The 24055-nt window shown below is 42.1% G+C and overlaps 1 protein-coding gene across 3 annotated transcripts in view; it reads left to right on the top strand.

Annotated features, from left to right (window-relative positions):
- sonb (SON DNA and RNA binding protein b) overlaps positions 1-23067 on the top strand; it is a 37516-nt gene extending 14449 nt beyond the window's left edge. For 2 of the 3 annotated variants that reach the window (XM_080422740.1, XM_080422739.1), the window contains exons 10-22: positions 977-1176; positions 2018-2191; positions 3506-3681; positions 5330-5464; positions 5882-5968; positions 6889-7131; positions 8758-8868; positions 9979-10095; positions 17018-17165; positions 18287-18355; positions 19814-19929; positions 20269-20370; positions 21799-23067. In XM_080422740.1, the coding sequence (XP_080278866.1) occupies positions 977-1176; positions 2018-2191; positions 3506-3681; positions 5330-5464; positions 5882-5968; positions 6889-7131; positions 8758-8868; positions 9979-10095; positions 17018-17165; positions 18287-18355; positions 19814-19929; positions 20269-20370; positions 21799-21876 (1756 nt within the window). In that variant the 3' untranslated portion in view covers positions 21877-23067. Of the gene's footprint in view, positions 1-976; positions 1177-2017; positions 2192-3505; positions 3682-5329; positions 5465-5881; positions 5969-6888; positions 7132-8757; positions 8869-9978; positions 10096-16376; positions 16452-17017; positions 17166-18286; positions 18356-19813; positions 19930-20268; positions 20371-21798 lie in introns of those variants that run through there. The other variant, XM_080422741.1, reaches the window with a different exon arrangement.
- The last annotated feature ends 988 nt before the right edge of the window (positions 23068-24055 follow it).

Raw genomic sequence — 24055 nt, 5'->3', positions numbered from 1 at the left:
TTGGCAATTATTTAGTTCAGTTAGAGAGACTAGAAGGTGACAGATCTAGCAAAACTATTGTTGTGAGGCTCTGTCGCCGGGTTCAAATTTGTCCACCAGAGGGAGCTGCAGTCCATTAGATTGCCTGTTTTTAACTGACTTTGAATCCTAGTTTATTTTTCGTCCTGCTGGAGGAGGATCTCACAACCACGTGAGACAATGTTTAAAGAATATATAGTGTTAAATAAGAATATAGTGTTAAGTAGCACTAATTCAAATGCGTCCATGTTAATACTTTTCATTGGTTAAATATGTATAAAACCCACAGACAGACATTTTCAACCTGGTCTCTCTGTTTTGGGCATGTCATAGGACTTAGGCGGACATTTTTCAAAGATTTTCCATCACTGCTGATTATGCGCTTATTAGATCAGGACATTCATTTATGAAATAAGTAACATAAAAAGATGAAATATGGATGGAGATACCAGGATTCTGCTGCACAGTGGCCATATCAAAAACAATCCCACTGACATTATTGAGTTATGTGATATTTGGACGTAAACATCGCTACAGGCGTGGGACAGTAAGCGGTTATATATTTCATTGGTTCGTAAAGTGGGGTCCGGGACCCCCAGGGGTCCTTGGGGAGGTACCAGGGGGTCCCCAGGTAATTAATTAATTCAGCATCACAATAATTTTAACCACTTTAACCATATTTTATACATTGGCTATTCAAGGATAGCCGATGTACAAGCTCATAGCACGTCACTAGGTGCCGTGCTATGAGCTTGTAGATTTGCTATTTTAGAAAAATAGTATAAAAATAATCAAAGTATTCTTTTTAAAAAGCAAAATTATTTAACACAACTCTTTGCGGGGGTCCGTGGCCAAATACATATCAATTTGGGGGTCCTTGACCTTGACACGAAAAAGTTTGAGAACCAATGATTTATTTGATCAGTGGCGCTAACAGAATCCTGTCCCCTCTTTAAAGGTCTCCGTCCCGGAGGTCGCGGCGGTCACGCTCCCGCTCGGGGTCCCGGGGTCGGCGGAGGGGTGCGTACAGCCTCAGCCAGAGGGACCGCTGGAAGAGAGAGCCCAGCCACTCCCCCGTGCTCATCCTCCGCAAGAACAGGTCCCCCCCGCGCAAAAAACGCAGCAACAGCAAGAGCCCCTCACGCATCACAGAACTGGGTGAGATAGTAGATTACTTTTTCTTTTGATTATTTATTTTCGACTATAGTATTCCAATTTATTTTATTTTATTTAATTTTATTATTGTGGTCATCGTGTACACAGACAGTTTTATCATCATAAAATATAATGCATGTTGGCGACTGTTTCAAGTCAACACATAACAGTTCGATCATATGAATCCTTCACCTTTTAAATACATACATACATATATGTATTTTTGCTCTTGTCCATATATCCATTCATTTTACAAACCTATTCTATTTTTCATTTCTCAGTGATGACCAACATTTTAACAATTTTTTGACAATCAAAAACAAAGCCGGAAATAATAACTAACAGCAGGGCAGCTTTAAGAAAGAGAAAGGGGGGGGGGATCCTTCACATAATTGCACACATTTGAGAACAGATGCAAGGTCAACATACACAAGACACAAAGAAAAGACAAAGAGAAAAAACAATTGTATCCTAATTCATTTGATTTTTTTGTTCATTCGCTTTGGTCCTGTTCAGCAATGAATGCCAAAGGAGCAAGAGGTGATTTAAATGTGTAATGTGTTTAATTTACTGTACACATTCAATTAATTAATTTGGCATAATCCGGCATGGTTATGTTTAATTACAGTTATTTCATTCAGTTTAAAACGGACATACAGGAAGTGTTTTAGGATTTTGAATGGAATAAGAAATCAGAGCTTTTAGTATGCTGTCGCTGAATCGAATGCACTGTGTATCTTGGACATCTCTTGTGTTTTGAAGAAAGCTAGCTTCACAGCAAATCAAGTCCTCTAAACGACGACTGTTCTGTCCCCGTTTTCCCGTGTGATTTCTTCCCCCTCAGACAAGGAGCAGTTACTGGAGATCGCCAAAGCCAACGCGGCTGCTATGTGTGCCAAGGCGGGCATGCCAATTCCTGATAACCTGAGACCCAGGATGCTGCCTCAGCAGCCCATGCCGATGCCGATGCCCTTACCCGCCATGGCCATGAATGCTGCCCTGGCCAGTATGACCGCTGGTACGTCTCGTTTTATCGTTCCCTGGCTGGCGCTGGTCAAGTTGTCAATCACATGGGTGTCATGTCGGGTTTAAAGGCTGTCTGCTATTTGATAGCTTGTAACAGCAGCCAGGAAAGATATTCAAATGATGCATATGTTCTACAGATCTACAGCCATGGTGATAAATCATGATCCACAAAATACTGCTCTGACAGGAGTGCGTCACTGTGGAATCTTTGAACGTTGAGTGAATTTGTGATAATAACTGTGTAGAGATCGACACAAGTCGAGATCTTCCCCCCCCCTTTTTTTTTAAAAACGTCATGGCACTGGTCTAATAAAAGACTGACAGACCCATTTCTAGATGTCTTGCCTCTTACAGAGCCACACCGTGAAAATAATAAAAAAAAGAAATGGGAGGGAAGTAACACACAAATACAAAGTTTTAATGAAAATATCACAAAAAATCACACCCAGTTATTATCTGTGTGTGGCAGCCTCTGTCTCCCCCTTTGTAGCCTACCGAAGAACGTTTCCACTAACATGGTGGCATTCATGATTTATTCTTTGGTACGATTAGACCTGAAGTCAGTGGCCTAAGAATGTTAGCCATCATATTTTGTGTGTGTTGTGACCATATACTATGACAGCCTTCATGCTCAGACAAACAGTAATTCAGCCCACATAATGCAGCCAATGACCTAAAATTAGCACTACATGAGAATTTACATAAGGAACGTTGTAATAGTAAATTCTCCATAATGAGAATGTGTACCTAGGCCTGTCACAATTATTACATAATCGTCTAATTGCAATTATTTGAGATAATCGCAATTATTTTTTGCATAATCGTCATAATCGTTTCTATGTTGAAAGATTTTCACACATTTTCAAATATAAAAAAAGCTGAAATGGCAGATCTACAAGCTTACAACACGTCACTTCGTGACGTGTAGTAAGCTTGTAGATCTGCTATTTCTGCAATTAAATATCTGCTATTTCAATTAAATATTGAAATATGTCAACAATCTCTTTGTATATTTAAGTTATTTGTCATATCTGCCCTGTGCAATTTGTGATTATGAGCCTAAAAACAGAAATAAAAAAATGTATTCATATGCTCCAATGACACATATGTTCCAAAACACAATTAAATCGTTAATCGCAATTATTTGTGTGACAATTAATCGTCAACTTTGTAATCAAATTTGTAATCGTGACAGCCCTATGTGTAACATGACTTTCTCTCCCGATTGTAATCTCTCTGCGTCCTCACATCTCCATCTATGTTTCTGTGTGTGTGTGTCTCTCTCTCTCTCTCTGTCTTCCGTTAGCTACAATGACGGCAGCCCTGTCCGGTATGGGTGCTCTCGCCTCACTGCCCCCTCTGCCCTCCATCACCAACAAGCCCCCTCCCGGGCCGCCCCAGCAGAACCTAGCCGCCCTGGAGGAGGTGAAGAGGAAGGTGGCCAAGCAGGCCAACAGCATCAGCATCAAGGAGTTCACCGAAGTAAGTTCACTTGTCAATCGCCAGCAGTGTTGATTTAGTCGAAACCTTTTTTCACTGACGAAAACTAAATAAAAACTAAGCTATGATGACTAAAACTATGACTAAGTATACTGACAATTTCGTCAACTAATAAAATCTAGACATAAATGTTAGTGAGAGTGGAGACGAGATCCAGTAGAACTAAGACGAGTCATTTTATGTTTGGTTGCGTTCTGGTGTTGCACTCTGAAAATAGCCGATCTACAAGCTCACAACGCGTCGCGCTGCGACACGTTGTGAGCTTGTAGATCGGCTATTTTCAGCATGCAACCAGTGTAAAATCAGCCATTACAACGCCATCAAGGCACCGCCACAATACATTTTAGTCGACTAAATCAACTGTAGATTTAGTCGACTGAAATCTTATGATATTTAGTCGAACTAAAACTAAAACGTTTATTCAAAAGACTATGACTAAAACTAAATCAAAATTTGCTGTCAAAATCAACACTAATCTCCAGTCAAAAGTCTTGTCTTGTGATTGACCTTTTGTACACTTTCCGAGTTCAATGAACACTTTTTACTGTGTTGGAACTGAAATTGGAAAACGTGTTTGAAAGCTTCCTTGAATACAAGTGGCGATCTTTTGATCATGATTTAGGCGGCAAACATTTCTCAATTTGTTTTTTAGCTGAAAAAAATGTATGTCAACAGTCAAAAGAGAGGAGATGAGCAATATTTTCACCAGTATTCAGATGCTCAACAGTCTAAATAATCATAGAAAAATTACTTTGCATTGTTCAAAAGCATGTGCTTGCGCATCTTGTGAGCTAGTAGATCTGCTATTTTCACTGTTTAAAAAAACACATTTTCCTGTGACATACCCAAAATAGGGACGCACAGTTGTTTAATTAAGGCTCACTAAGTTTCTCTGCATGAAGATGAAGGGATGGCATTCATCACAGGTTCTTCATAGGTGCCAACGGCTAACACATGTATGTATAGCTCCTCATTGTGCCGTGTCACAGTATGATCACATTTTGTAGCCACACTTTACAGCAAGGGTTCCAAAAAGTTTCAGTGCCGATCCACCTAAATAATCTTATTTGAACTGGGGACCCCCCGCCCTGACAAGCACTTGGAATTGTAGGCATTACATATAGTTTGACTCGGTTCCACAGATAAATATTGTGAAAATAGCCGAACTACAGGCGTAGTGAGCTTGTAGACTGGCTATTTTCACAATGTTTGCCTCTTTCTTACGTAATATTTGACATTTTGGCCAATTCGGTATTAAAAAGGTCTGAAAAGTCCTTAAATCATAACTTAGAAATGTGCAGACACCCTGCATTGAGTGAGAAAATAATGTTGCACATTAAGCTTATCATCTGGGGATCCCCCAAAATGAATTGTGGGCCTCCGGTTTGGTACCCACTGCTTTATAGGAAGGTCCATAAGTCGCACTCTGCATAATGACTCACAATAGTGGTAGCTATTTAGCAATTATGGTAATATGAATTATTCAGATTTTTATTTTTTTATGAAAACATGCATACTTGTGTTTGACCATAATTTGTAAGGAAAATATGCAAATATGTGAACTTGAGTGAGTGATTGAGCAAGATGATAACCAAAGTGTGTCTGTGTGTTCCTTTGCATGCACGTGTAGAAATGTAAGATGATTGTGGACAGTAAAGGCGAGCTGCCGGTGGCGAAGCCTCACGTTTCGGACGAGGAGGATGAAGGGAAGCCGTTTGGAGGTTCTGCCCTGAAGGAGACTAAAGCCATCAGCTTCAGCATCGGTGTAAGATTATACAACCTCTCACACACACTTGGGACGGGTGTTTGGATATTTATTTATGGCACAGCGCATATCATGAGCCTTGCACACAGAACAGCAACTTTATCTTATATGTAGCACAATCTTTCATTTTTTTTAAAGACAAGCCACGAAAAATAAAAATGAAACTTGAATCTGAAGTGAGTTCATGTAAATTGTAGAATTCAGAGTGATTGTTTCCCACTTTGCAAGAGCTGCTTGTTATAGTTACATACACATTTTAAATACATTATATTATTTATATGAGTTAGTTAAATCATTTTGTTAATTATTCCTGAACACACACTGTCAACCTCTCATCCCTAACACGTAGATATGCACATACTGTACACTCGTTTTAACGTAACACATCAATTTACGACGAGCACACTTCTCTTTCAGAATATGTCCGTTCGTCCGGCCGTCCGCAGTGATGCAGGCATGGCTAAGGAGTTCCCCGTGTCTTCAGGGTCTCAGCATCGTAAGAAGGTACTGTTGTAAACCCATTCATTATTTGGAGCAGAACTACCTGCAGTACGCATGATGCCAGGCTCTCCAGCAGCAGAACACACAACAAGATCTGTGCTGGTTCCTACTTCCTACCTTTTTATCTGATCCCTGCACACGTATCGTACACAAAACAATCAAGCAAGATGCTGTTTGGTTTCTGTCAGTTATCAATGAATCTACTTTATTGTCACAACACGGTTACAGGTAAAAGTGAGGTGAAACTCTTGTTCATGCAGGCCTTCACGTTTGCAGTTCAAGGAGTAAAAAGATGATTATAAGTAAAGAATAGAAAATAGCACAAAAAAGGCTGAAAATAGCAGCATGTTAAAAATCAGAATCACATGTAGTGCATTCAATAAAGTGCATGTCAGTATCATGTAGCTTCGAAGTCCTAAAGGAAGACCTAAAACATAATATATGTGCATCAGTAGGCTATAGTGCAAACCAGTTAAGCACAGGTGACAGGCTTACGTTTTGTTCAGCAGTCTGACAGTTGCTAAATGACTCCAGAAAAACTGTAAAAGACAAACCAAAATCCCCCAAATTCCTGAAATGGCTGACATTTAGAAGTCAGTGAAGAAGGCTGCCTTGCTAGATGTGTCTGAATATTGGTGAACCATTTGGTTGCATTTGAAAGGCCCAGACAAACGTCATCGTTTCACAAATAAGGTTTGCTTCGCATGGTGAGGCATTGTGACGTATTGTGAGCTATATTTCACTGTAAAGGTATTTTGGGAAACATTTGGATGTTTTTTTTTTTTTTTTTAATCATCTATAATGACATGCCCAATAGTAACGCCCGGTGGTTAAAATCAATCAAAGCCCTACTGCATTTATTATTATTAGGTAAAAACAAAGGTAAAACTCATTAGATAATGTGGTCTTTGTCGATCCAACAGGAGGGCGACACGCCGAGTGCGTACGGTGACTGGGTCCCAGTTGAGAAACAGACAGCAGACAAGACCAAAGCCTCTGCTGTTGCTGCTGCTGTTGCTGCTGCTGCTTCTGCCGGCAGCAAGGCCACGCCGGCCGTTCCAGCGGCAACGACCGCGCCATCGTCCGGGGAGGCGGCTTCGGCGACAGTCACGGAACCGACGTTCGTGCCGGCCACCGACAGCGTTTTTCCAGAGCCTCCACAACAGGTGAGATGCTGGAGGAGGACTGTTTGTGTGTGTGCGGCTGTGCGCCCTCTCCTATCCTTTCCTCTCCTTCTGCTATCTCTTCTCCTCTCTCTCCTTTCACAGCGTGGCTCTGCAGGAGAATAGGTGTCTATAAGAGGGTCAGTCTGTGTGTGTGCGGAGCTGATCTCGCAAATCGTGAGATTGTCCATAGACAATAAATGGCACATCAATTATGATAATGTCCTACATTGTGCAACATGTTATTGCTGTTGTACAAAAACCCTTTATTGATTTTTTTTAGGATAAATAAATAAAAATAGGTATAGTGTTAATTATGTACAATTATAATGGTGTATTATAAATGGGACAAAGTAACATTAGACGCAAAAAGCCTTCATTGTGCCCATAACTTGATAAATCTCAAAGCTGTAATTACAAGGCTTTCATACAACAGTATGTAAAACAAAGCCTATCTGGTATGAACATCAATGACACACAGTCATCATCAACAGTGCACCTGCATACAGTACATTCATGTTATGTGTAACAAAAAGTAAAAAGTGAATATCTAAAACAATGACTATAAAACAACCGGGACAAAGCCAGCCATCACCTGATTACTGTAACTACTAACATGCATCTGAAAGTGCCACTTGAGAGTAAAGTAGCCATTTCTACAAATGTATCTCTAATTATCAAATGACATGCCAGTAGTGCTGCTCACATTCAAAATGCATGTTGCTGATTGCTGCAGAAGACATTTTAAAGCATTATACACACACACATTGATTGCAACTTTGCTCACATGCGTTCACCTCCAACTTTTGCTGAGGCAAGATCCAGTGCTTGAAGAGGAACCCTGTCTATGCAGTTGCACTTTTACCCCACAAGGTGGCTTTGAATCTATACAACATGCATAACATTTTTGTAGAAATTCACAAGAGGCTATTTCTAACACTGTTACACCCACTGCCAGTAAGACAACTTGGTCTCTCCAGTTAATTTTCTATTTTTGAAATATATGTATTTTTAAATTTAAATTTAAAATGGAATTCAAAGGGCCTCAGATCGGGCTTAAACCTGGCCCCAATTTGGAATTCCTCATAGATATGTAATAGATGGCTCACATCATAGGCTGTCCGCATGAATTCCAAGATCACATTATTCCTCTGTATGCCCCCCCCCCCCTCCCCCTCCCACCAAATAACCCATGTAGACCTGAGGAAGACTTTAAAAACGCCTTCTAAATTTTAACCTGACTTTTCTGAAAGTCTAAAATGTTCTATTAAAAGAAATCGAAATATGTTGCAATATACATAGCAACATCTAAAATGACACAGATCCTTTACTGGATTGAAAGGTACAGTATAACAAAGTATAGGCTTTCCAGGTCTAAATGGGATAACTAAGCTCTCAACCTTTAATGTGTGTTATCCTTTTGACAGATAAATATAAATATATGGTCATTTATATGTATTTTTGTCAATAAAAACATCAATCAAACAAGCCACGCCGTTCCCATGCAGAGCCCTGTGAAGCACATTGTGTTTCCATGACTATGAGATGTGACCCTTCTTGACTGTGTTAGAACTACATGAGAAAACGTTCTTGGGTCTCATCTGTTACGTTCTCCTCGTCTCTCCCCAGCCCGTAGACATCTCGCAGGCCGTCACCGAGCGGATCAAAGCCCAAAGGCGATTGGCCGAGAACCCCTACGACGTCAGCGCCATTTGCATGCTGAGCCGCGCACAAGAGCAGGTACTGTACATCACTCTTTCATACACACACACACACACACTCGCTTAAATGCCGCAAAACCTTGAAACGATACTGAAACAAGAGACTGTCTTATTTCAATATTGAAACATCTAAATCCAAACAGACATGTTGAAGTTGCTGAATATCGTGACACAGCAGTATAATACTTAGGCAGAGAGAACGAGGCGATCAGGTGCTCACCGGAGACATAATAGTCAAAAGAGTTAAATAGTAAAAGTTGCTCCTAGATCAGACGGGATAAAACCTCAGATAGAAAAATGGGAAATCCGGGCACTCGAAGTTAAAAGAACCAGTGTTAATTCTGACAGCAACTTTTGATTTAGTTTTAGGCCAGTTTAAGTCATAGTCTTTTGAAACAAATTCCATTTAGTTTTAGTCATCCAAAATGTTTTAGTTTTAGTCAACTAAATATCATAAGGTTTTAGTCGACTAAATCTACAGTTGATTTAGTCGACTAAAATGTATTTTGGCGGGCAGTGATGCTGTCGTAATGCCTGGTGGGACACCCGCACACCACCAAGCATGAAATGACTTGTCTTATAGTTCTACTGGATCTCTTCTTCACTAGTCCCTCACTAACATTTTAGTCTAGTTTTTATTTGTTGACGAAATTGTCAATATATTTTGTCATAGGTTTAGTCATCATTGCTCCTTTTTGCTTTTTATTTTTTATTTCGCTTTCTTGTGAAATAAGGTAGTCGACAAACATTTTTTTGTCATAGTTTTAGTCGACAAAATGAACACTGGACAGAACAGCCTTTATTTAATACAACGCCAACATGTTTCGGCCTGAAACGGTCTTCATTTTAGCCCTGAGCTTCTGGTCGAAACATGTTGGTGTTGTATTAAATAAAGGCTGTTCCCTCTTTTAACCTCGAGTGCCCGGATCTCCCATTTTTTTATCAGTCAAATACATTACTGTAGCTTAATTTTATCAAATGAAACGAAGACAATAATTCACATTGACATCGTAAATAGCACTTTATTCATTTTCACTGAACCGATTATTCAATCGCTAAAATTGTATTTGATGGAAATGTCTGTCAATGGTTATTATTCAATGAGTGTTTTGACCCCCTTAACCTATAGGTGGATGCATGGGCCCAGTCCAACACCATTCCAGGACTGTTCACCGGCTCCACTGGAGCTCAGGTCCTCAGCTCTGAGGAGCTGTCCAACAGTGGGCCCCAGGCATGGCTCAAAAAGGTAACACACAAGACTCACGCGCACACACACACACACACACACACACACACACACACACACACACACACACACACACACACACACACACGCACACACACGCCCAACAACACAAGCAAGTGTACAGGTACACCCATGCACATGTCTGTATATACAGTTTAAAGGGAAAAAGACTTTCTTTTCTATGGATTAGTCACCCCATGGAGACTTGAATTCATGGATATTTTTTTAGTTTTTGTCCCATTCCTAAGCCGATAATTTGATGACCGTTAGCGGTTCCGGTAGGAGACACAAAGAGTCTCCTTTGTGTCTCCTACCGGAACCGCTGCCTACCGGTTCGCTGGTCATCAAATTATTGGCTTAGGAATGCGACAAAAACCAAAAAATATCCACGAATTGAAGTCTCCATGGGGTGACTAATCGATAGAAAAAAATATGTTTTTGGGGTGAACTATCCCTTTAAGGATTACCACCGTTCTTGGAAATGTCCTTTGGGCACTTTTTATTTAGTTGTCATGGGGCAGCATTACAGATCAATATATGGTATGCGTTTTGACGCAAATCCTTTTTTACATTATCATACAGTATAACATACTGTATGATAATGTAATTGTTTTGTATGCTGCCCATGCCGACTAAATAAAAAGTGCCTGAAAGACATTTCTGTGCTGGTAATCCTTCTGACAGTTATAGCTCTTTGCTAGTCTGTGCACCCAGTAACTATTACTAGAAGAAACTTGAGTAGTGCTTGCATCCTCCCAACCCATTCAATCCGGGAACACATCTGTCTGTGTCATTTTTTGATTTCTTTGGCTATTAAAAAATAGCTGATATACAAGCTTGTAGATCTGCTATTTTTGAAATCGTGAAAATGTGTGCAACTCTTTGAATAAGTATATATATTTTTTCAAAGCGAACATTTTTTACTCAAATCTTTGCTTCTGGGGATTCTACAAATGTCTTCTAAATCCCCCCCCCCCTCCCCACATCTCAAAACATTGTGTCCAGGGACCCCCAGAAGCAAAGATTTGAGTTACAAATGTGTATATATATATTCAAAGATTTGCCCCAAAAAAAATCATGATTTTTCAAAAATAGCCAAATAAATCTTAAAATGACACGGATGGGTTCCAGGATTGAATGGTTAAACACATACTGTATACAGTCTACCCATGCAGAGACAGATGCATCTAGCCACATGTACTACTATCCACATGCACTCCCATCCACATACTGCCTTTCACTTCATATCCCAGCTGTCCGCTCCACGCTGCAGGCGCCTGCATTGCTCAACGCCCCCAGTTCGTCTTGCACCCAGAGCCGCAAAATAAAACGAGTCGTCAACCACAGATATGGTCGGCCAGCCCACTCCCCAAACCAAACCCTAACGCCACGTAAAGTTTCGAGATAATACTCTTCCCATTTCAGCCAAATGATTTGTCCGTGTGAGTGAAATTGTCAAATTTGATATCATTATATAATCGATGACTCTGCACTCATGGTTGTGGGTGAATTTCAAGGGAGGACGCTGGGTTTGGTTTGTTGAGTCGCTTCCAGAATTTGTCACTCTGGTCGAGAAACATCCGACTGATTCCGGGGCACCTAAAAAGCAGTTTTGTAACAAGTAGGTTCAGGTTGCGGTGTCACAAAAGAAAACAACCCTATCAGTTTTGAGTATTTGAACAGAAAGAAATGCCAATCCGGTACTAGTGCCACGAGGCAAAACCCACAGGGTGCAAACATAAAAAAATCTGACCCTCAGGCTCAGACCTATCCCTGAGGTGAAACTCTGTCACGGTGCGGCTCCGGGTTGCTCCGCGTAAAAAAAAAAGGCGGTTGACCAATGCAGATGTCTCACTGTGTTCTCGCCAAAGCAGGTACGGCTGCTGCAGTGCGGGCTGACCGCCACTAGGCGGGGGGCCGCTCTATTGCTGCCACTTCTCTCTGGAGCCCCTCTCCTCTGAACAGGGGGTCGGGGAGGGGGAGACTCGGAGAGAGATAAAACTGAGAGAGTGAGGCAGGGAAGGAAGGAACAAGGTCGGAGAGATGACAGAGTAAGTCTTAATCCAGACGCAGATCCGCTCCTCATCCCCACAACATCCCTTGTTTCTAGTAAAACAGAGTCGATGCCTGCCGGGGGCAGTGACCCTGGCCAGTTTCTCCTTCCGCCCAGAAGAGCAAGGGACAGATTCCTCTATTTTCTGTGGCCGTGGGTCTTTCCCCTGCTTGTCATTGAGCACGGCACTGATTAGTCCTCTTAACAAGCTCCAAATAGCTCCGTTCCCGTGACTGTCCCTGCCGCTTGAAATTTCCACATGAGAACTTGCCCGGTGCCAAACAACCGACATTTGAATCCTGTTGTACGCGCATGTTTGGGGGCTATTTTTGATGACAGCCCCCCAGTTGGAGGATGAAGGAGGGATGGACAGAGGCACTGCAGGCAGCAAGCATCAAAGGAGAATTTTGAGTTAAAGGGAATCCCAGCACTGTGGCCTGTCACTACCTCCCTGGAGAGTGTGTGTGTGTGTGTGCGTGTGCGTGTGTGTGCGTGTGCGTGTGCGTGCGCACGTGAAACAGAGACATACTGTGCCGGGATAAGGACAGGTGAATGCCAAAGTCTCCCATGTGTCAATAGCATCCAAGACACCTTCTCATATTGCGTCGTAGCAGTATTAATGGTGTGCGTGTGTGTGTGAAGGTGTAAATTGGGGTACACATGAGGCACCACGTAACTCACACCTCATTCCTGCTTGGTCTCTCGGTTATTAACTCATTCACTGCCAGAACTTTATTTTTTTTGCGTTTGCCCACTGCCAGAGATTTTTAATTGAAAAAAAAAAGTACTCAGGAGCCGAGATACAAAATGTTTAAGTTTTAAGTTAACAAGGAAGTGGATGGGAGTCTAGATCTTCAAAAAATCATATCTCCTTGGTCTTTGGGTTAAAAAAGAAATAAATTAAAAAAAAAAAAAAAAAAAGTCGTTTTAGTCGTTCTTGGCAGAGGGGGTTAAAGGACAGAAGTCGTTTTAGTCGTTCTAGGCAGGGAATGAGTTAAGAAACGGCTTCGGTTTTTAACTAAGATACGATAAGAGTAGCTACAGTGGCCTTGCAAAATCCTCCCAAGCTGAATCAGAGAAGTGAATGAAACGTGAATAAAATGACAGAAACCCCTTTTCTACTTACTTACTGTAAAGCTTAATTTATACCCTTGTCACACAACTGTGTCGCTAAAAATAGTGACATATTTACAGTTGAAAAAACTGTTGATCTCTTTGATACTTTTATTCAATATTAGTCTTCGGATTTTTTTAATATCACAGGGTGTTTCCCCAAAGCCCATAAGGACTCGAGATAAATGTAATGAAGTGTGCATGACAGGAAGGTAGGCATATATGATAAGGCCAAGTTTGTTCTGCTAATAGTTGCTACTAAATCAGCGCTTCCCCCGAGGGAATGTCTGTCTCTCTGCTCATGTTACCAAAACCTTACCTCACACATGGTGTATCGGCCACCGAGTTCATTCTGCCTTTACATTTAAGCTCCCATGTGCAGCAGAGGACAAACTCCACATCGCTTTGATTTAAACCTTATTTAGAGATAAGATTGAGTCTCACACACCAAGAACAAAATAAAACAAAATCCATCCATCCACTTTTGTGTGCTTTCCAGCTACAATTCTACACACACGTTATTTATGAGAACAGTTGTTTTTCTAGGTGTGATCCAGGGACCCCTAGGAGGTCCCAGTCAACTGAGGAAACCAAGGCTATGGCTGGGTTGCGCCAACATAGATTCATTAGATTAATCCTGGATTACACTTCATCGAGAGTTTATAAATCTAGTTTTAAACAGGTTCATAATTAATCAGAAATGTGTTCACATCTTAATTTTAATGGCGATACACTGGATAAAACTATCATCTTGTTAGCTCTCACACACTGTCCCAACATCTTATTGATTTATGCATTTGCTTATTAATTCATGCACCCTCCACAACTCGTATTCCCTCAACAGTCACTCTGTCATTCTGTGGGAAATTATTTCACGCAAATAACATTCAGCTCAATAATGAGATATCAGTGACAGTTTGCTTCTTGAAATAAGCAGCCATGTGAAGGCTTGTAATTTTGACGTTATAGAGCAAAAAACATAACGGGCACTGTTGCTCTGCCATCTCGTTCTAATGAATTACCTCATGGCATTCAGCTGAAAGTCTTCCTGGAAGGCTGCTCTCGTGTATCCTCGCTCCTCAGAGATCCCTCCTATAGGAGCAGTAATAAGAGCTTTGGGACGACCTTCCAAATGAGTTACGTCCTGGCTTGAACTTCCGGTTCAAGACAGAAAATATCAAGTAAGACGCTTGAGATGTATCCATACCAGTGTCATTTGGTTCATGTAACAGCTCCCTTATGCCATGGCAACATGCCCAAAACAAATCAATGTCACCGACCGTGTATATGTGGGCATCATCTGCACGATAATGCACCTTTAACATGACAGCTGTTGCTAACATGAGACATGCCAGCCACGTGACGGACATGGATAAACATGACAGCACCTGACTCACACTCTCGCTACACGGTTTCAATTGCCACAGCAACTACACTAACAGAAACGTGTGTGTGTGTGACTGTGTGTTACGTTGCTATGTTTCCATACCAAACAGATTAAGCGTACTGTATATGACAGTGAATCCAAGGTCTATGTATGTATGACTATGCATGTATGTATGTGTGTGTGTGTGGGAGGTGAGGTGACAGGTGTCAGTACTGGGATCCTTAGCTAACAAAGGCTGTCCCTGGATAGGCCTGTGACTTGGGTATGGAGCGGTGGGGATGATGGCGGTTAGCTCTGGTCTGATGGGGTTTGGACTGGTTTTCCTTAAGTGTCACACATCCTTTTGTTTCCCTACTTAAATTGTGTGTGACTTCAGGGGGAGGATTACAACATGGACCCTTTTCACAGCGGCCATTTTTGACAGGTCGTCACAACTGAAGTTAATAACGTTAATTTGGGGCGTTTCGTTTATTGGTATCACTGTGTGCCCCAGCACGAAGCTATCCACGCTGACACACAGTAACGCCTAAATAAAACACACCCACAATTAATGTTATTACCTTTAGTTTTGTTTATCCATTAAAATGGCTGCTGTGACGAGGATCTATTTATTTGTGACCACCGGTCTCTCTTTTCAATAAAGTAAATAATGTCACTTTTCCATTGCATAGAACCGACCCAACTCTACTCGCCTTTTTCGGTTTTCCATTAGGCAAAAGTACCTGGTTCTTTTTTTGGTATCAGCTCCGCTCCGTCAAGGTTCCATGCAGGCTATAAGGCTATACCAAAATGTGACGTGAAAACACTTCAGTACTACTGTCTGATTGGCCAGAGAGAATCTATCCCTAGCGTGATTTTGCGTAATTACGTCGGGACAGGCTTTTAAAACGAGATGTAATTGCGAAATGAATGGCCTTTTCTCGCCTAAAATGTTTACAGCAACAGTTTTTTTGTTGACCTGTACAGGTGAAATAGAGACAATTTCCATACAGCATGAGCCTTAGCATAAGCATTAACCCATTCAATCCGGGAACGCATCTGTGTCATTTTAGATTTCTTTGGCTATTCAAAAAATTGCAGAGATCAAAGATTTGCTCACATTTTCACGATTTTTAGAAAATGGCAGATCTACAAGCTCATAGCGCAGCACTTGGTGTCGCACTATGAGCTTGTATATCTGCTATTTTTGAATAACCAAAGAAAGTCAAGCTAGTCAAGTTGAGTCGGTTCTACGCAGTGGAAAATAAATAAATGAGTGAGATGATAGAACATGAGAGAGGACTTTTGTTATGGGGGGGCGGGGGGGGGGGGTTACTGAGGCAGTGCGAGAATCAGATCTTAACACGGAGCATGGTCTGGTTTAGTCCAGTCCCATCCAGTCTAGGCTGGCACGGTCCGGTTTATTCCAGTCCCGTCCAGTCTAGGCTGGCCTGGTCTAGTTTGTTTTTAAGAGTGATCAGGACTGGTCTACTGTAGGTCTAGGAGTGTGGCTTATTGTAACCTAATCTAGCCTGGCCTGGTTTCAGGCCGGCCTGTTTAGGTTTTTGTGCCGGTCTGGTCTGATCCGGCCCGGTCCGGTCCGGTTCCGCTCGGCCCGGTCTGGGCCTGTGCAGTCTACACAGGGCGGGGAGGGGGGGGAGGGGAGGGGAGGGGGAAAGGGGGAGGTGGAAGTTGGCGGTGGTCATCATGCGCGGTGACCCCGTGAACTTTCACCTCTCTGTATGTTAGACTGTTTCAGGATCGCTGACACCGGCCCCCTCTCTGTTGCCGGGGGCGATGAAGGGGGCGGAGAGGAGGGGCTAGGTACGTACCAACAACACGCTAACTTCACCTACTGCTAATGTCTGTGTGTCTGTGTGTGTGTGTGTGTGTGTCTGTGTGTCAATCACAGAGAGAGAACAGATGGAATGGAATATGGTGATTTTATTGCAAAAAGTTGTATTAACTTAACACATGTCGTATGCGTGTGTGTGTGTGTGTGTGTGTGTGTGTGCGTATGTGTGGAGGTGTATGTGTGGAGGTGGGGGTGCGTACATGCATGAGTGTGCATGTACATGTGTGTGTGTGTGTGTGTGTGTGTGCTTTTGTGCCTGTGTCATTTTAACATAACTTCATGTATTTGACAGGCAGGCATTTTTTTTAGATGAACACTTATATTCTCCTTTATGCTCTCTTTCTCCTCCTCTCACTCTCTATCTCTCTCTCTCTCTCTCTCTCATCACCTCACTGTGCCACACTACCTTTCTTTACCCCTCTGTCTGTCTGTCTTGCTTTCTTTTTCTTTCTGTCCTTCCTCTACCTCTCTCTCTCTCTCTCTCTCTCTCTCCGTGTGTGTGTGTGCGTGTGTGTGTGTGTGCATCTGCGTCCAGGACCAGTTTCTGAGAGCAGCTCCCGTGTCAGGAGGCGTCGGGGAGTTCCTGATGAGGAAGATGGGTTGGCGGACAGGAGAAGGCCTGGGGAGGAACCGCGAGGGCACCGTGGAGCCAATCATCATCGACTTCAAGATCGACCGCAAAGGTCAGGGGGGGGGAACACTGTTGTCAATCTATAATAAACATCAAGGATTTGCCAGTCACATCACAACTAAGCATCATCATCACAATGTATTTTATTGTCCACTGGCTCCCTGTAAAGAGCAACACAGGTAAAACACTGTTTGTAAATGTTGTAGCGCCAAATGACACATTTAATTGTCCTTTAAAAGGATCCCTGGCGAATAGTTTTTACTCAAGTGGGCCAATGCCCGTCGCAAGCTGATGATGTCATGTGTCCATGTGTGGTCTAGCCCTACGGAATGTATGGAATGCATGTGCAAATAAAAACCAACTTAATTCTTCCTAAGGTTAATATGAGCATCAAAACAATATTTTAAATATGTTTTATTTGTACATGCATTCCATACATTCCACAGGGCTGGACCACACATGTCCCGGTTGAGTAAGAGTTTCTAAAATAAATACAATATTTAAGGCAGAGGTCTTCAACAGGGGGTCCGCGACCCCTAGGGGGTCCGCGGAGGTACTGCAGGGGGTCCGCGAAATTGTTGTTTGATTAAACAATATTTTTGTTTGAAATAAAAAAAACATTTCTTTTTCTTTTTTTCCCCAAAATGTCAAATTGTCTTTAAACATAACATGAATCCATAGCAAACAGATAAATGGAGGCACAATGCACAATAACATGGTATGTTTATACATATTTTGTAGAGAATTTTAATTTTGCACACCTACTGGGTGGGGCAGGTGCGTAGGAGCAGGCAATATAAAACACAATTGTATACATAAATATACAATATATGTGGTAGCCCCCCTACCCTACGAGGTAGGGGGTCCCTGCTCCATCTCCCCATCAGTTTGGGGGTCCCTGGCCTGAAAAGGTTGAAGACCCCTGATTTAAGGTGTTTTCAATTTTAGTTATAGATGGCAATTATAATGTATTAAGGCATATAAGGCTTATTAGCCAGGGATCCTTTTAAAGTGAATTGTCAAACAAACAAACCCTGTATACATACAGCTCAAATGACTTGGCTGGTGTTGCGCCGTGCTATTCGAAAGCTAAAATGTCTGCACCTCCTCCTCCTCCTCAAGTCACCTCCCTAGTGAAGCAACACTTTAATGTTGACGCTCTTCTTCTTACAGGTCTGGTTGCTGAAGGAGAGAAACCTCTGAAGCAAACAGGAGGACTGGTGGTCACCAAGGATCTGATGGGTGAGATAGAAACACACACATAGTCCTGCAGAAACATTGAGGGCCCTATTTTGGGCGGCGCCTTACCCATTATCCCTAATACTACTTTGCCATTTTTTACTATTTTGAAAATCATTTTGAAATAGCCAATCTACAAGCTCACACTGTGTCGATGTAGAGGGGCTACTATTTGAAAATGTTGTTCAAAATAGTAAAAACTGGCAAAGAGGTTAATAGATAATGGGTAGGGCGCCGCCCAAAATAGGGCCCTGAGAGTGCAATTGATGTCACATTTGCCCAGCAAGACATTCTCACTCATGCATTTTTTTTTTTTTTTTTTTTTTTGTGGATTTTGTAGAGAATCCAATAATAATAATGAATTGCATTTTTACGGTGCTTTTCTAAGTACTCAAACTTACTCAAAGCGCTTTACAATGGTATATCCATTCATACAGGGGGGGGGGGGGGCATTGGGAGGTGAAGCGGCGAACAGTCAACACCAGCGTCCTCACTTTTCCCACATTCACACACAATGATGTCAAGCTACCGCCGACCGACTCATTGAAGGCAATGTAGGGTTCAGTTAGGAACGAGGGGTAAGCACGCACATCCTAAAGCAGTTAATCGGGTGCTGGACAACAATACGTACATGAGAAAAAGAGGGGAAGTCCGCACACCGGTTTGAGTCTTTTTATTTGTTAGGCAACGTTTCGACCGTAGCCGGTCTTCATCAGGTCTTGATACATTACAAGGCAAGGCGTGTTTAAATACAGGAAGGAGATGAAGAGTTAAATGAGAGGTAAATGTATTGCACATGAACTTTTTAGTGTTGGCCCTTTAACCTGTCCACCCTGAATGCCCTTATTTGGAAATTTGTTTTTCCTTTTTTTGTGATGGCGTTACTGCCCCCGTATAGCTCTTCCCTAGATCTACAAGCTCTCTATATGGCAACACTGTATTCAGCCTGAGCCTGTAGATTTGGTGGGTGTGTCTGTAGGTTAGTACCACAGCTGCCGTTGATTGTATTGTACCTCTCCTTCCTGTATTTAAACACGCCTTGCCTTGTAATGTATCAAGACCCGACGAAGACCGGCTACGGTCGAAACGTTGCCTAACAAATAAAAAGACGGTGTGCGGACTTCTAATGTAGGGTTCAGGTGTCTTGCCCAAGGACACTTTGACATGTGTTTTACCTGTCAAGGCCAACACACATGACAATTTTTTTTTTTTAATGGGGCAACCCAATAGCCGAGTGGTTCGAGAGTATACCGCATGGGCTCTAATGTGTGCGAGACCCTGGTTCGACTCCAGGGTCAGAGTCAAAGTGTCCCTGAGCAAGACACTGAATTTCTAACTGCTCATGATGAGCAGGTTGGGGCCTTGCAGGGTTTCCTCTGCTGTCGGACAACACAAGCGCTTGTGTTAAGCTTTAAACGTTCTGTGTAAAATATCTGTCTTTCTGTCTGTCTGTCCGTCCAGGGAAGCACCCGGTGTCGGCTCTGATCGAGCTGTGCAACAAGAAGAGGATCATGCAGCCTGACTTTGTTATGGTTCATCACAGTGGCCCTGACCACCGCAAGAACTTCCTCTTCAAGGTCTGTGTGTCTGTCTGTCTGTCTGTGTGTGTGTGCGCGTGCGTGCATGGAGTACCTTTCCATGTCTCTGTATTGAATACATTAAATGTGTGTATAGCTCACTACATCCACTAAGCAACCTAAAGGCCGATTTACACTTCACGTCATAAAAATAGCCCATCCACAAGCTCACGTCACATTACGGACGTGAGCTTATAGAACCGCTATTTTTGGTGCGTGGCAGCATCGTGTGACAGCATAAATTAGACATGACTCACCATGCATGTTTCCCCTCTCTCTCTCTCTCTCTCTCTCTCTCTCTTTCTCTCTCTAATAATGTCCCTGTGTGGTGTACCCTAGGTGACAGTAAACGGTGTGGACCACCAGCCCCAGTCAGCCAGTCCCAACAAGAAACACGCCAAGGCCATGGCTGCTACGGTGGCCCTGCAGGCCATGGGAGAGGTAACCAGCGCTAGTCTGTTAGTAGTCACGTGTCTCTGGCTGATCTACTGTTCCAGCTTGTTACCATCCGGTCGTACAGGGCACACGCTCCTGAAAGCGCTTACCTGTGATTTCCTCTGATTTGAGCACAGCTGTATTATGAGATAATGATGTCTCATAATACATCCTATGGGAAGGCAATGTTGCCTTCCACGGTTTTACAGGAATAGGCCATTTATAGGGCACTCTGCTAACAACAACAACAACAACATAATAACCATCATCATCCTCTCTGGTAAAAAGCAGAGTAACTGAACACATCTGCTATTGGCTTGTGTTGGTGCCATGTCATGACACTATTCACAGTGTACTCTGTAGAGGTTGACATAATCGGGCACAAACACTAGCCATTTCAGTACCCTGATTTCATGGCCATCATCTTGGTTCCATTTGTACACTCTCAGAGTTAAATCAACACTGATGAAATGGTATCAACTGGGGTCCTTAAATTAAAATGTTTGAATCACTGCTGTACTTCCATAATCTCTTTGGGGGGTCCCTGGCATATCTTTTCAAATGGGGGTCTGCGGGCTAATAAATGTCAATTTGGGGGTCCTTGACATGAAAAAGTTTGAGAACCACTGTCACTGGGTTATGGGACTAGCAAGTCTGAGGTCCAATGGGAGGCTGTTACGGAGTTTAGGGGCCTTGATGGCAAAGGCCAGGTCACCCTTGGTCACCAGCCTAGACTTCAATAGGAAGTAGAGCCGAATCAGAGGACCTCAGGCTACGGCTACTTACTTACATAGTGCATAAATGCCAGTAAGGCCTCACCCACTTGTATTACTAAATGACAAAACAGCCTGGCAGATATCATGTCATAGAGTCACCGTAACATAGATGGATGTTATTTGACTAGATCAGAGGTCTTCAACGTTTTTCAGTCCAAGGACCCCGTAGCTGAGAGAGAGATGAAGCAGGGACCCCCCCCACTGCATTGTTTACAATTGTGTTGCAGATTCAACTTTTTCATAGATTTCATAGATAGCTTCATTGACCATCATCAGTGTTCTGGTAAATTTTGTTTGTTTCAGACATTTAACCACTTAAACCTTCAATACTTAGTACTTGATTTGCTCCCTTTCCCCCCCTACACCAAACCTCTTGGCCAGAAATAGCTGATCTACAAGCTCACAATGCCTCGCCTCACAGCTTGTAGTTCTGCTAATTTCTGTGCTAGGGTTCAAGTGGTTCATGTAAAAAAAAAAGCATCCTATTACACAAAGATTTGTGTAGCCCCCTATAGTAGCTCTGGGGTCCTGGACCCCCTGTTGAAGACCCCTGGACTAGATACTAAATCACCACGATTGATTCAAGTAAGTTTGATGGAAGTGTGTGTGTGTGTGTGTGTGTGTGTGTGTGTGTGTGTGTGTGTGTGTCTTTTCCCAGGTTCCTGCAGATGGACCAGGCCTCTACACAGGACCCGTCTTTACAGCTGCTTCCACCGGACCCCTGTTCTCTACATAGACACACACACACACACACACACACATTCTACAACACACTCAGAGACTCTTGTGAAAGTTCACTTTAAGGGCCGTGTCAGTCGGCTGACATGAACCACGTACGAAGGAAACCACGTATTTGCAGTGGCCTACATTTGTATTTGTACCCTTTGTCAAACATGTTTGGTGACATGGGGGGTGTTCCATTTCAGATTAGAGCATCCTCATTGCTGCGCTGAGGCTGTAACTAGATAAAATGTTATTTATATTGTTTTTCCTCTGCTTGTTGGTGGTTTTATTTGTGTCAAGCGCCAACCAGTGTTAATTTTGTCGAACTAAAGCTATGACGAAAACATTTCCATCGACTACCTTTTTTTACTGACAAAAACTAAATAAAAACTAAGCTATGATGACTAAAACTGTGACTACTAGTAAATGTATTGTCAATTTTGTTCAAATAATTAAGACTAGACTAACATGTTAGGGAAGACGAGTGGATAAGAGATCCAATAGAACTAAGACGAGTCATTTTATGCTTCCGAAATAGTTTGTAGATCGGCTATTTTCGCCACATAGCCAAAATATAAATAAATTAGGTATTATGACGCCATCAAGGCCTGCCTTTTAGTCGACTAAAATGTGACTAAAACTAATTGGAACTTTAGTCAAAAGACTAATCAAAATTTGCTGTCAAAATTAACACTGGCGCCAACTAAATCCACTTATAAAACAGGGGAGTAGTAAGGGTTGATAGGTTAGTGTATAAAGGTATAATATTCAGCTGTAAATGCAACTTTACCACTTAGACGCTATATACTTCGTTGACCGGAGTTCGCCAGCGGTTTGTACTACGTCCGCTCCTTTTATTTTCCTTCTACACCACTCCTTTTTCTGTTTGCCGAAAAAAAAGCCGATCTACAAGCTCACAACTTGTACACAAGGTCAGCTGTTTTCAGGCGAATGTTCACCCAGAATAGGGGACAGTGCGGTTCTCTAGTCACGCAAACACAAATACCATCTTAGTTTGTCATTAGTTTGGACAGATGAGAGAAGGTTTATAGAATGTGGTTTCCCGGCCGTAAATGGAAGAGTTTTTGCGAGATCTAATTTCGGTTCATGTACCAGGCACACATGCCAGGCTTAACCCATTAAAACCTGAGGCGATTCTACAAATCAGTAGTTAATCAGTAGTTCTCACACTTTGAAGATAAAAGAATAATAGCAGATGTACAAGCTTGCAGTGCAGCACTAAGTGACGCGCTGTGAGCTTGTATATCTGCAATTTCTAAATAGCCAACGTGCTAAATGTAATCTGGATAATTCATTTCTGAACCTAATCCTGTTAAGGTTCAGACTCCAGAACCAGGAGTGAAGCTGTAATATTGAGGGCTTAACTTAAATTTGTCTGTGCAAGTACATTTTAAGTTTTTAAAGGATATATTATTTATATTAAAAAGTTCAGTCATCAAGTTTCTTTCATGTTTGTACTCAACGTACACAAGATGGTTAACCAAGTGCTTGCGTTAATACCTATTATAGAGCACACACGCCTCGAAACATTATTCAAACAAAATCCCCGAAACAATAATTTCAGTGGAAGTGGACATGGACCTGACAGAATGTGAGCACAATGGGACTGCATTAAAGGGATACTTCACTCTCGGGCCGGGGACACATTTAAAAGAAATATTAAAAATAAATGAAAAAAGTTATGGAAAATTCATGGCCCCCTCACACATTAGTAGGACACTGCGTGTCGTGAGGGGGCCATGAATTTTCCATAACTTTTTTCATTTATTTTTAATATTTTTTTTAAATGTGTCCCCGGCCCGAGAGTGAAGTATCCCTTTAAGTTATATATTTTAAACATCTGTATTGAAGTAAAAATAAATACTGTATTCCTGGTCACGGCCACCACTCTAATGTAGGGGGGGGGGAGTCCATATCAAGGGGTTTCCAGTGTTGCCATGTCTGCTTAATATAATCTCTTGTAAATATTGGTAGTTGTGGGTTGCGTTTTTTGGGGCTTTTCTAAAGTGTAATTGCTTATTTGGGCTTGTTTACTAGTGTATTTTTTTCATGTCAAGGACCCCCAGATTAATATGTATTTGTCTGCGGACCCCTATCTGAAAATATTTTGTGCCAGGGAGGGACCCCCATACAAGTTTTGTGTTAACATGTTTCGATATTTCAATATTTAT

Source organism: Gymnoscopelus braueri (assembly GCF_963280865.1).
Source record: "Gymnoscopelus braueri genome assembly, chromosome: 24".
NCBI lineage: Eukaryota > Metazoa > Chordata > Actinopteri > Myctophiformes > Myctophidae > Gymnoscopelus > Gymnoscopelus braueri.
This window is presented reverse-complemented; position numbering and strand designations above follow the sequence as displayed.